A 12,194-nucleotide genomic window follows, 5' to 3' on the forward strand; every position below is an offset into this window, starting at 1 on the left:
GATTTTCTTATTTGTCGAGTTGCTTTGATTTCATTTTGTATGATGTGAATGTGAGATTGTCAGAGAATGTATTGGATACAGGTTGCTGCTAGTACAAGTCGAGTAGAAAGAGATATATGGAATGCCAAGTAGGAAGGACCACGATCCCGAGTATACTGAATATTTATAAGTGTATTTCCATCCACAACCACAACTAGATTTGCATTCAGATCAAATCTTCAAATTTAGTATTTTGAGCAGTTCGATTATAAAAAGGGGTTAAAAAGGTCTTGGCCCTCTGGAAAGTAGCAGTAAATACAGTATCATACTAAATCGAATAATCAAAATTTTATATGTGCACTAGCAAAATCAATCAATGCTAAAACTGATTAAGACTGATTACAGGAAAAATGAAAACACACACACACACACGTAAATATAGTAAACTGGTTAGCATGCAATTGCACTAATAAAAAAAAATCTCAAGTCTGAGGATGCTTCAGACAAAGAACAACAAACCTCCAAAAGTTATGCATATACCAGACTATCACAATGGTTTCTGGAACCTAGTTTATAATGAGTAGACTGGACTCCGACTGTATTTCCAAATATGCATTAATATCATTCTTTCCGAAACAATAAACTACCACTACTTCAAAAACTATATAACGTAGGTGATTCATTTATGGTAGGAAAGAGACAGAACTTCACAAGTTCCTACACAATATCATGCCATATATACACCAATGAGTTGTAAATAAATTTCTGAAGAGGCCCAGCGACTTCTGTACAACATAAATCAAGACGGTACTTGTTGAACAGACAGCAATTAAGTTGCAAACATATTTACCTGAGAAAAATCAAGAAACTAGAATCTTAGTCTTTAAAAAGCTACCATAAACAAAAAAGAAGAAGAAGAAAGCGAGCGCAAAACCTTTACTGACCTTCTGTAAAGAGAATGAACATCTTCATGTAACCTTGAGGTCTCCAAGAAATCATCCCCACAATCTGTCACGTCAACTTTCTCCAGCTGGAAATCTTCTGGACGGCAGACCCCATTCCATTCAAACCACAGCTTCGGAATAGATTCCTTCTTAAAACAAGTGGAGTGGTCTTCCTCTTCAGGTGATTCTGCAGCAACCAGTCGGTATACGTACACCTTTCTCACCTGGCCTGGTCGGAATGCACGCCCAATTGCCTGGCGGGTAACTGACGGGTTTAAATGAACGTCCAGTACAATTATTCGAGAAGCCCCCACAAGTGATATACCTTCACTACAGGCTTTAATAGATCCAAATAAAACTCTGGAATCTGAAGAGTCGTTAAAGTGTCCCATGTTCAATTCTCGAGCATCATTATCCAAATCACCTGTGATCATAAAGATCTCCTTGCCCGGACTCCAACCTTTAACCTTCACTGTTAATCTTTCTAGGAATTTCATAGGAGGAAGGTATTGACTAAACACCAGGAGCTTCTCGCCGGCCGACTCGCACAAACGAAGCAGATTAAGATAAAATTTGGCTTTTACTCCTGCATTGATATCCAAATGCCGAAGCATCTTATCAATCTTGACCTGATCAAGTCTGTCTTTTCTTTCAGTGTACTTTATAAGTTTTTTTAAATTTGGGTGCACATAGATTGAACCTCCATCAGAGCTAATTTTGAATCTTCCTCTTAATTTCTTCAGTTCTACAACTTCACGTTTCTGTTGTGGGCTGAGATTGAGAAACAATGTGAAATCTACAAGACCAGGCAGTTCATCCAGGAAATCACCCTTGTAGTAGTGAAGAACCTTGCTAGTCATGTCCCTAAGACCTTGTATGATGTGTGCCTTGCGGTCAAGGTTGCCATCCCTGAGGAGCGATTCTTCTACCATCTCATAAAACTCACGATTACTTTTCTTCAACAAGTTCCCTTTCTTTGTGGTTTCTATTATACTCAATATACGCCTTTTAGAATCCTTGCATGATTCCAGCTTCAAAAACCTTGGCCGCACAAGATTCAGAATGTTGAAAACCTCCTTAACATGGTTCTGGTAAAGCGTTCCAGAAAGCACGACCTTTCGAGGCGTCTCAACCCTTTCAAGGGCAGCCAACTGATCAGTATTCTCATTTCTAGGAGTGTGACCTTCATCCATGATGAGAATTGACGTTTGCTTTACCAGAATTTTTTCACAGGCAGAATTATTTTCATTGGTAGTTGAGTCACATACAATTGAAGAAAACTGTGTATAACCCAGGAAGAGAATACTTCGTGTCGTAGCCCACTGTTTTAGAACTTCCAGTTGCTGAGATCTATCTTTAGCATTCACAGAATAAAAATCAAGTAAAGGAACATCATCTACTTGCCATTTGAGAAATTCCTTCTTCCAAGTTTGCAAGATACCTTTGGGTAGCACTACGAGTGGTCGTGCTGAGGGGTATTTTGCCATAAAACTCTGTATAAAACTAATTATCATAAAAGTTTTTCCAGATCCTGGAGCATGGGCCAGGATGCAGCCACCTGGATTATCATTTACAAGGTTTCTCGCCAAAAAATTAAAGCCCTCAACTTGATGATGTTTCATTAACTTGCTGTGCCTTGGATGAGCGAAGAATTCAGTTGCAGCAAAATACTGTCCAGATGACCTCATCTCACCAGGTAGAATGTCATTGGCCTCTTCATCTCTCGCGGACTGACTTTCATATTTATACGTCCTGTTACTTGTTTTCTGAGACAAATACATATGCATAAGACATGTTATATAGATTTTTGAAGAGCGGCAGTGGTTATCATAACCAACACACACTGTTTGTTTAAAAACAATTTGTTCGAGGCACACATACTAGCATTATTCTAGTACATAATACTAGCATGCACATATTTACTTGGGATTTAAGTCAGCTAAAAAAGTACTCAGAAGCACTGATGACTTCTATTTGCTATGTGAGAAAGCCTGTTTCCAAGGGACAAAATCTCAAAGACGTACTTGCTTTCCATTTATAGCAGTTCAATAACTAGTCCGACGAGAATATGAAATCATCCTCAATAAATATTACTGTCCAGTTTGTTATTTGTTTTATGTTGAGTAATATATATTTTGTATTCTACATAATTTGTATGCACAGTAATAGCTCAATATTTCAACTCATTATGAATAATCTTAGAAAAAGACATACATTTTTTGTATTCATAAAATGTGATTAATTTTATATCAATAATATTTAAAGTTATTATATCCAACTGAACTTGATCTACCTTGCCAGTAAATAAAACATATTTGTTCGACAGACAAAAATATGTTGATCCCTTGTTATATATGTGATGAACCTTAGTGATTTCTAAATTGATCCAGACCCTATATACAAAAATATGCATATATATTTATATACACACGTCAGATCATGATAGAATCCACGATTATTATCTGCCAGCATAATAAAACAGTTATTTAATAGTATGTGTTGTTTACTGGAATAGGCCATCCAGATGAATGTATAAAGAATAATACAATATACTTTTGAGTAAATTACAGAGTGGTGGCCGCATTTTACATCGATTTTCAAAATAGTTGCCAAATTTTCAAATTTTCAAAACAATGACCAACTTTTTGTTCCGCCTTACAAAAAATGGCTTCCGTCAACTCCCGTTAAGTCTTCACCGTTAAATAATATATTTAAAGCGTAAATTACAGAATTGTGGCTGTTCTTCGTACTTATTTTCAAAATAGTGGTTAAACTTTTATAAATTGTTAAAATCTTTTTTCACCTTTTAAAAGAATGGTTTCGTCAAATTGATACCCGGACTCACATCTTTATCGTCACAAAAAAAATATGATATCGCTAAACAAATAGGTACAAACACAACTTATATAATTATCAGTTTTTTCACTTTTCTAATTTAATCAAGTGCCCGACTTCTATATTTTTTCAATCTCACACAAAAATATGAATAAAAAATTTAGCAAAAATATAGAGAAGATTGTCCACCCATTAAAAAAACTTATAACCAAAGTGATAATGATTTGGTAATCGACACCTAGTATTAGGATCAATCTAGGAAAACTCTTTAAAACTCTTCCTACGATGAAAATTTAAAAATGTCATTATTAAAAAATTTAAAAATATAGCCACTATTTTAAAAATAAGTGTGAAGTACGGCCACAAGTATGCAATTTACACTTTAAATATATTAGTTAACGGAGAAGACTTAACGGGAGTTGACGGCATCCATTTTTTTAAAAGACGGAAATAAAAGTTGGCCACTGTTTTGAAAATTTGAAAATTTGGCCACTATTTTGAAAATCGGTGTAAAGTACGGCCAATACTCTATACTTTTTTAAGAACCTAACCCACATTTACTAATGCAAATAATTTCTTTTCAAATAGCTGAGAGATAGCAGAATGTCCATATATGCAGAAATATGTGTCTGCACCTGGTCCTGGCAGTAAAGAACTCTGTACCCCAAAAAGTATTTTAAAAGTCAATATGAAGAACTGCATGCTGTCATGTGCTTGAGCTAGTATTCGAAGATGTATACATGCTTATGCTTGAGGCAGTAACTATTCTTACCTACTTACCACATTCCTAATCCATTTAAATAATTAAAAAAGAACAAGAATACATATATCATAGGAGCCCTCGACTTAATGTAGAACCAGACTGATGGAGCACATTACAGAGTTCATAATGAAAGGATGTACAGAGATCCTGGATATTTAGATACTTATAGTGGACCATGCTATAGGAACAAGCCAAGAAGCAGTACGTATAGCCTGACATCTTTATTCTGCTTGTTCCTCTACGTCAGGAATTATAAAACTATGGAGAAAACAATTATGGAATCCATTTTTCTTCAAAGGGAGATACGTCATCGCAGTACATCTATGTTCTAGTAAGATTGAATTTCAATATAAAAACAATTCCAAGTTTAGAAGAGGACTGCGCACCTTTGCATACTGGTATTCAATTATGGAATCAATTTTTCTTTGAATATATCCACATATACGACAAACATAGCCAATGTCATCCCTTAAGATAAATGAATGGTCACAATCATCTTCATCGTCAGTTGCATACTCATCAGACGAAGCATTTGCAGAGGCATCCTTAAAGGACAGGAAAAAGTGTGAGTTAATGTTTGAACTTGCAGGACAAATTTGAGATTTAAATGTAAATGATGAAACAATCAGTATCTTCAACATAATTACTAGAGAAAGGAAATATATGTCAAAAAGCATGCCTCAGTGCGGTGTAAGTAATTAAAATCCCATGCCCAAAAGCACAATTTTGTGACTTTATTGCAACTTGAAAAGAGTTACCCAGCGAGAATTGTGCTAATTTAATATGTTATTAGATTGAATTAATATAATAGCACTGGCTAATAAATATTGCTTCTTAGAATATGATCCCACAAGAAAAATGAAATAATTCAGGTTAGGCCATCTTGACTATAAATTAAAGAAAGTTTAGCTAAAACTTGAAACACAATTGACCTTGGCATAAAGAAGTACTTTGACAACTTTAAAACAAGCAGCTAGAAGGTGTTTATTACAAAAAGGAAAAAAGTGTTTCTAATATAGCATACAGCATTACTTATTCAGAAGTGATGAACATTGTCATACATACTAACTATATCCATATTACTATAAAATACAACTACATGAAAAATCTTCTCCATACACTGCCACATTGTAAACTATATCCAGAATTAGGAGCATATTAACCATCACCAGAAGTTGAAGAAGTTCTCTAGTATATTCATATACATCCAATGATAGAAAGTCCTGACTTCCTCTGTTACCCTCTGGTTCAGTTACAAACTGAGTCATGGACTTCCACGATAAACTAATTAAAGCTCAATCCGTTAAACGCAGTGAGGCATGCCAAATCAGGGATTTAACAAAATTACCTTGCAAGATTCTAGTGCAAATGTCATCTCTTGGAACATATCGGCTAACTCCGGATCATTATTTTGACATTGTTCATCATCTTCATCAGTTGACTCATCCTCTACACCAATGTAAGTGCCTTTCTTTTCAATACATGTTTCACGAACAAGGCTTGGCTCTTCGTCTTCTGAAGCATTGTTTTGACATTGCTCATCAGTCGAATTATCCTCTACACCAATGTAAGCGCCTTTCTTTCCGGTACATGTTTCACCAACAAGGCCAGGCTCTTTGGTTTTATCGCCGTTATCTTTCTTGATATTTTTTTTGTCAATAATGCTTGCAAAACCATCTGCAGAAGCCTGTGTAGAACATAGTGTGTCCAGTATGAGATGACACTGACAAAGTAACAGATCCAATTCTAATCAACTGAAAAAGGGTACAAGTACTAATATATAAACCCCTGCTAAAGCTCAATGGGATGGGAAGTGAGGTTGGAGGGAAAGGTAGAGGGTTCTAATACAGAAAAAAACTAATTCAGTACTGGATAGGAAAATACTTTTCATTTTGCAGTAACAAGTGAGCATGCAAGATGATATTTCAACCTATTTTTTCTTTTGATAAGTTTCAGAACTAGGGTTTAGTCAGATTCCTCATTTGAAATTTATGCAGGCATTCTTGTGTCACCCTTAAATTTGACTGATTTATATGACATTATAAACAAGTTGCACTTTTATCAAATATACTGATAATGTAAACAACTGGAACTACAATCCTCATTTATCTGTTCATATTTTCTTATCTATTTTCTAAATATGATTTCCCATGGAAATGACAGCTCCTTCTATGTACGTAATTTCACGTTGGGCTACATGGATGTCCCAACATTGAGGCAACAGTACATTCTAGGTTAGTATTTCAAAATTCTATAACTGCATACAATAATATAACACCATTATAAAGAATAAGCAGGAAACGGTACCTTTGTAACATAAGGAGGAAACCTATCAGTAAAGAGGACATCTTGATGTAGGACAGGTGTCTGATCTCCAAGCTCTTCGTCTGAATCAATTATAGTTAATTGACGTGCTGCTTCACTAGGCTTGGTTCCTTTATCCAGTTCAACTGACCTGTAGCTGCTCGAGCATTTGGGTAAATCTTTATAAAAAGGCTCTAGTGAAGCCATTCTGCGCTCGTAAAGGTCGTTCATCTTTTTGGTTACATCCCCATATTTACCCGTCTCCAGTTCCTTCAAGAGGTCACCTACTGTAAAATGACAGCAACAAGAGATTTTCGGGGTGCTGAATGCTGCATCTTCACTAGCTTTCCTTTTGTTCCTTTTTAAATACACATCTGCAAAAAATGAATAGTCAAATCCAGTTCATGCTATAAATTATGCATGCGGCCTCTCCGTTCTAAAGAAAGACCGATATATGAGAATTATCATCAACATATCTGTGTAATTCATTTGAGGAGTATCTTGTAGTATTCATGTATAACTGTAAAACATAAAAAAAAATTCTGGTTTCGATCAGGAAGTGCTGTATACTTGCTAGAATTATGGTGTAAAGAAAATGAAAAAATCAAATGACAAAGCAAGTGTTTTTGAACATATTTCCATTATTATCGAAGATTGTCCTAGAAGAGCCTCTTGACTTAAATTTACGAGTGTAATGCATCATTTTACATCCTTTGGATCTTTAGTTATTTCAGCAGCACGAAGAAGTAAGATAGTTTGAGACTTTACTAAGTGCATCACGAAGAAAGTGTCAAGTATCCAGGATACCAGCCTCCTCAATTAGAAAAATATACCTAAGCATAAATATATGGTTACCAAAGGACTTTGGCCTAATATGGTTCCCGCCTTGTTGAACTAGGATGAGCGTGGAAATCTCATAAAACACATATGGACTGGAGTGTTTGAGTTTAAACATAGGAAATAACCAAGAGAAGTAAATGGATGCCTGATCAGTAATCAATATCAAAAGAATGTCCGACAAGAAGAAAAAGAGTTCATGCAAGTAAGATTTAAGATGGATGCTAACGAATATCTATCATCCCTATAGGTTGAATATAATTTATTCTTTTGAAGAAAGAACTTTCAAGTAGTGTAATTCTGTGACATCAATCATTAAGCATGCAAATATAGAAAATTTTGCCACTTAATTGAAAAAAGAAAACATATTAAAACCATATAATAACCAAAATAATCATGATACCAGTTTTCCATGTCAGCTCGTCAACAATACACACATTTCATAACATCAAGTAACAAACTCTGCATCCTAGATTAATCATAAAAATCTTTCTGTAATTGGGATATTTACTTGAAGAGTATTAGAAATCATTCATTCCGGGCAGAGCCCAATGAAGAAAGGAAGAATCTCTTGCTTGTGTTAAAATTCTTGACGAAATTTTTAGATTAGAGGTACATTTACCCGAGAAAATATTTTTGACGGACTCCCACCAAAACTTATGCAAAAGGATATCAATGCGCGAAATAACAGAATCTCAATTATAAGATCAATTAAAAAGATGCACGAGTTAAATATTCGAGAAACTTGTCCACAAAAAGAACTTCCAAAAATATACCTTAAATATGGAAGTACTTGCCCAAAACAAACATTTATTCAGGAATGCACACCATCAAGTATTAATTCAGAATGCACAAATCAATCAGTTCAATTAACTAATTTCTCGACACAAAATACGAAAAAAGGAAATCGAGCACGTAATGTCTAACCGAGTTATGAAATCATAAACACAAACACAACCAGATGGTAAAAAAACTTAATCACTGCAAAATAATGAATAAATCATAATGCCAAGTGAGGGAGAGTACCTGGAGCCGTGGGAGATGGCATTGGGGAAAAATCCGAAAGCGGACACGGAGAAATCAACGAGGAGTCGTCCATGTCGCCACAATTCAGCTAATCAAACAACAAAGCATAAACATCTTTAGTAAAAAGAAAGAGTTGAATCAAACAAAATTGAACAGTAAAAAAATCTGCATGTAGATGAACGGTAAAATTAAGAAGCATAAGTGTAGAGAGGTGAAATTAATTAGTAAATGATTGTGCAAAATCAAAATACATGTACTAATTATAAATGATGAGAAACAGTAGCAGATATAAACCCCCAAAATTGAAGAGGTGGGATAAAAGGTAAAATCGGAGAATGTCGCTTACCTTATGAGAGAGAGAGAGAGAGATTGCAACTATTCAGAAATCAGAAGCGTAGCGTGAAAATTTATATAAAATATTGAGAGAGAGAGAGAGAGAGATAGGAAGTAATTAGACTTGGTGTAAAATTTTAGACAAATATTGAGAGAGAGAGAGAGAGGAGAGTAGAAAAAACAGGAGAGTGAGGGGGCGGAGGAGTGTGAGAAAATATGTGCGCACTGTAATTGGTGCTGTCTACAGAACTACAGAAGCGTAGGAGTGTCAGATACAGATTTTGGGGACCGTATATTCTATTTTGCTTTTCTCCTCCCCTTATTTCTTAAGTTAAAACAAAATATATTTTATTTATCACCTAATTTTATTTATTTTTTCTAATTACACATCCATGCGGACTCATCCTCATCGTGTCTTCGACAAGAATCGAAATCTCAATATCTCTTTAAGGGGTGAGGTATGCATCAAAAGGTGTTGGGCGTAGAGATGCATAAAAAGTTCGGTCCGAAAATCTGGCTCAGTTCGATCCGGTTAAAACCCAGTCAAATTCGGTCCGGGTTTCGGGACTCGACGGGCCCTATATTTTTAGGCAAAACCTGGTCCGCCCCGGTTAAAACCCGGGTTTCGGCCCAACCCGATTAAAAGCCCGAAAAAACTCAGTTATAATCTGATTATTCTAATATATTTTCTTATATATATATATATTTATAAATTCACATTTACTATAAATATAAATAATACTTTAAACACATATATATATATATTTACATATTTGTGATTAATAATATTATTTATATACTTCGTTGCATAAATAATGAAAGAAGATATAATAAGTACACTATATATATTTGGATATCATTGTTATCATAACAATGATAAAACATATTATTCTATAAACATGTTTATTTTTTGCCAAATTTAAATGTTTTCAACGAAGTAATGTTTTCATAAAATATTCCATGTAAACTAATACATTTTTACGATGATCTAGTTGCTAACATATGTATTCTTCGGAATCTCTAATAATACTCGATCCGATTTAAATTAGAAAAAAACACGGCCTGATCCGATCCTGCCCGGAAAAAAAAACCCGATTAGGCCCGCCTCGAGGGCCCAAACGGGCTCTGACATTTTCGGAAAGCCCGGCCCGACCCGGTTAAAGTCAAAACCCGAAAAGCCCGGCCCGGTGGGCCTTTTGTACATCTCTAGTTGGGTATCATCGAGATTTCTTGCTTATTTATATCAATAAATTAATAAACCAGAATTGTAAGATATTGTATATATATCTGGATCATTGTAACACTTTAAACAAACATTTCATAAATTTAACACAAAATATAAAAATACTTACATTGTATCCTCATGTATTCAATTACCATTTTTGGAGCATTTTCTTCATTATTTACTGCAAATATATCATTTACGAACATCAAAATTAAAAGGGTATGTTTAGAATAACATAAAACATATATTCATGTAAGTTAAATGTATTAAAATTTTAAAAATGTGCATAAAGAGGATAAAATTAATATCAAAATAACTAAATATTCAATTTTTATGTCACATTAAATTGTCGACCGATTCTTCTCAATAATGATCAATCTAACTTGTCATACAATCTTAAAATGATCCTAAAAAATGAGATTTGGTTCCTAAAGAATTTTAAAAAAAAATATGCAAATTGGACCAAAATATAAATCATTTTAAAACTTGATCCCAAATACAAATAAAAAAACATATATTTATATATCATATAACTAATGTATAAAATATTTGAATTGATTTCAGATTTCACTTTATGTAAACACACATTCGAATGGAGAAAACAAATTTAGATCTGAAAATTTTATTTCGATTCGAGCCAATTTGATTAGAAAAAACATATCTACACCATAACAGTATATATAAATAGACACATACGCGGGCACACTCACATATATACTTAAATCCAATAAATATAGTCTCTGATGGGAGAAAACTAGGATAAAAATGACTTACCGATATGACTTGATAAAAAAATAATTTGTTAAGAAACTTACAACTGTACTACGAAATACCTGCAAAGATCCTGTAAAAAAATTAAATACTCACTAAAAAGATAAAATATTGGGTAACAATGATTATTATAACTCAATAATTTGATTTAAGATTGAATTACTCCTGTCAACGGTGGTGTTATAAGCTTTGAGATCAAGATGTGGCGGAGAAGTCGCAATAGTACGTGAATGTAATATTTTTTAAAAATATACAAATTTCTAAATTTTGTAAAACTTAGAGATTATATTTTATGAATTTATAGAGAGAAATGTGAAAAAACAAATGTATAGGATTACAAATTGTAGAGTGGAGGTCGTTTATATAATTGTTAGAATAATCTAGAAAATAGATTCTAGATCTTTCGTTTCACTCTATCGTCATCGTTGGTTACATCTCAATCAAACAGATCAAAATGGAGGAGCCCATTTTGTGATCAAAGTTATGAACCCAAAACTTATTTTATTCTTTATATACAAACCTTATTTGGCCCATTAACATAAACTAGCATAATAACCCGTGCGAGACACGAGTCATTTTCTAGAGTTTTTTTATGCATCATGCAATTATAATATTTTTAGAGTAACTCCAACAATATCCTTATGTAGACTCTTTAGTCAAATTTTGAATAAATGGAGATAAAATTTCTTTTCAACAAGCTCCATGTCCACCTCAATAACGTTAGGAGTTTTGAATGATTCCTCACTTTTAGGAGTGAATATCCCCTCAAATATTATTATATTATATTTTTCTTACTCGTTATTTTATATTTAATATTGAATGAATATAAACAGGGTAGTAAGTTTACGTTTAAAACGAAATGATTAAACTTAATCCGTAGAATGCCGTTAGTATGTTTACAAATAAAAAGCTAAAAATTAACATATATGTTGAATACAGAGTTGACCAAAATCTTGAATTTTATTTAAATAAACTATATGTACTGCTCTATATTATTATTCTATATTATTATTGAGTTCACTACTAACTTACAATTAATTTACTCAATTTAAAAAGTTAAAAAAGGCATAACTGTAGTCAGAATGACTTGCAATCATAATATACAATAATGTAAATTTTACATTATTGTTAATATTAAAGTTGATTTTAATGAAAAATATCAGTTTTTGAAATTCAA

At 33.4% G+C, this 12,194-nt stretch overlaps 1 protein-coding gene across 3 annotated transcripts; it reads right to left on the reverse strand.

Annotated features, from left to right (window-relative positions):
• Positions 1 to 416: 416 nt before the first annotated feature.
• Positions 417 to 11,322, reverse strand: LOC141668127 (protein CHROMATIN REMODELING 35-like). 3 transcript variants are annotated; one of them, XM_074474833.1, is made up of 9 exons: positions 11,181 to 11,322; positions 11,021 to 11,090; positions 10,374 to 10,427; positions 8,689 to 8,776; positions 6,829 to 7,199; positions 5,870 to 6,208; positions 4,908 to 5,066; positions 924 to 2,689; positions 417 to 829 (listed from the first exon to the last, which is right to left on the reverse strand). In XM_074474833.1, the coding sequence occupies exons 4-9, from the start codon at positions 8,759 to 8,761 to the stop codon at positions 826 to 828; spliced, it is 2,712 nt and encodes a 903-aa protein (XP_074330934.1). In that variant the 5' UTR covers positions 8,762 to 8,776; positions 10,374 to 10,427; positions 11,021 to 11,090; positions 11,181 to 11,322; the 3' UTR covers positions 417 to 825. The 3 variants fall into 3 exon arrangements, with proteins under 3 accessions (XP_074330934.1, XP_074330933.1, XP_074330931.1); XM_074474832.1 differs by having other exon boundaries at positions 11,021 to 11,316; XM_074474830.1 differs by lacking the exons at positions 10,374 to 10,427; positions 11,021 to 11,090; positions 11,181 to 11,322 and adding an exon at positions 9,035 to 9,383.
• Positions 11,323 to 12,194: the final 872 nt, after the last annotated feature.

Source organism: Apium graveolens, chromosome 6, assembly GCF_009905375.1.
Source record: "Apium graveolens cultivar Ventura chromosome 6, ASM990537v1, whole genome shotgun sequence".
NCBI lineage: Eukaryota > Viridiplantae > Streptophyta > Magnoliopsida > Apiales > Apiaceae > Apium > Apium graveolens.

Excerpts from the sequence above, each read along its gene's own strand:
- LOC141668127 (XM_074474833.1), bottom strand. The coding sequence starts at position 8,761 with ATGGACGACTCCTCGTTGATTTCTCCGTGTCCGCTTTCGGATTTTTCC. Across the intron at positions 6,209-6,828 it reads TTCCTCCTTATGTTACAAAG|GCTTCTGCAGATGGTTTTGC; the intron begins GTACCGTTTCCT and ends TGTTCTACACAG. Across the intron at positions 5,067-5,869 it reads TTGCACTAGAATCTTGCAAG|GATGCCTCTGCAAATGCTTC; the intron begins GTAATTTTGTTA and ends CTGTCCTTTAAG.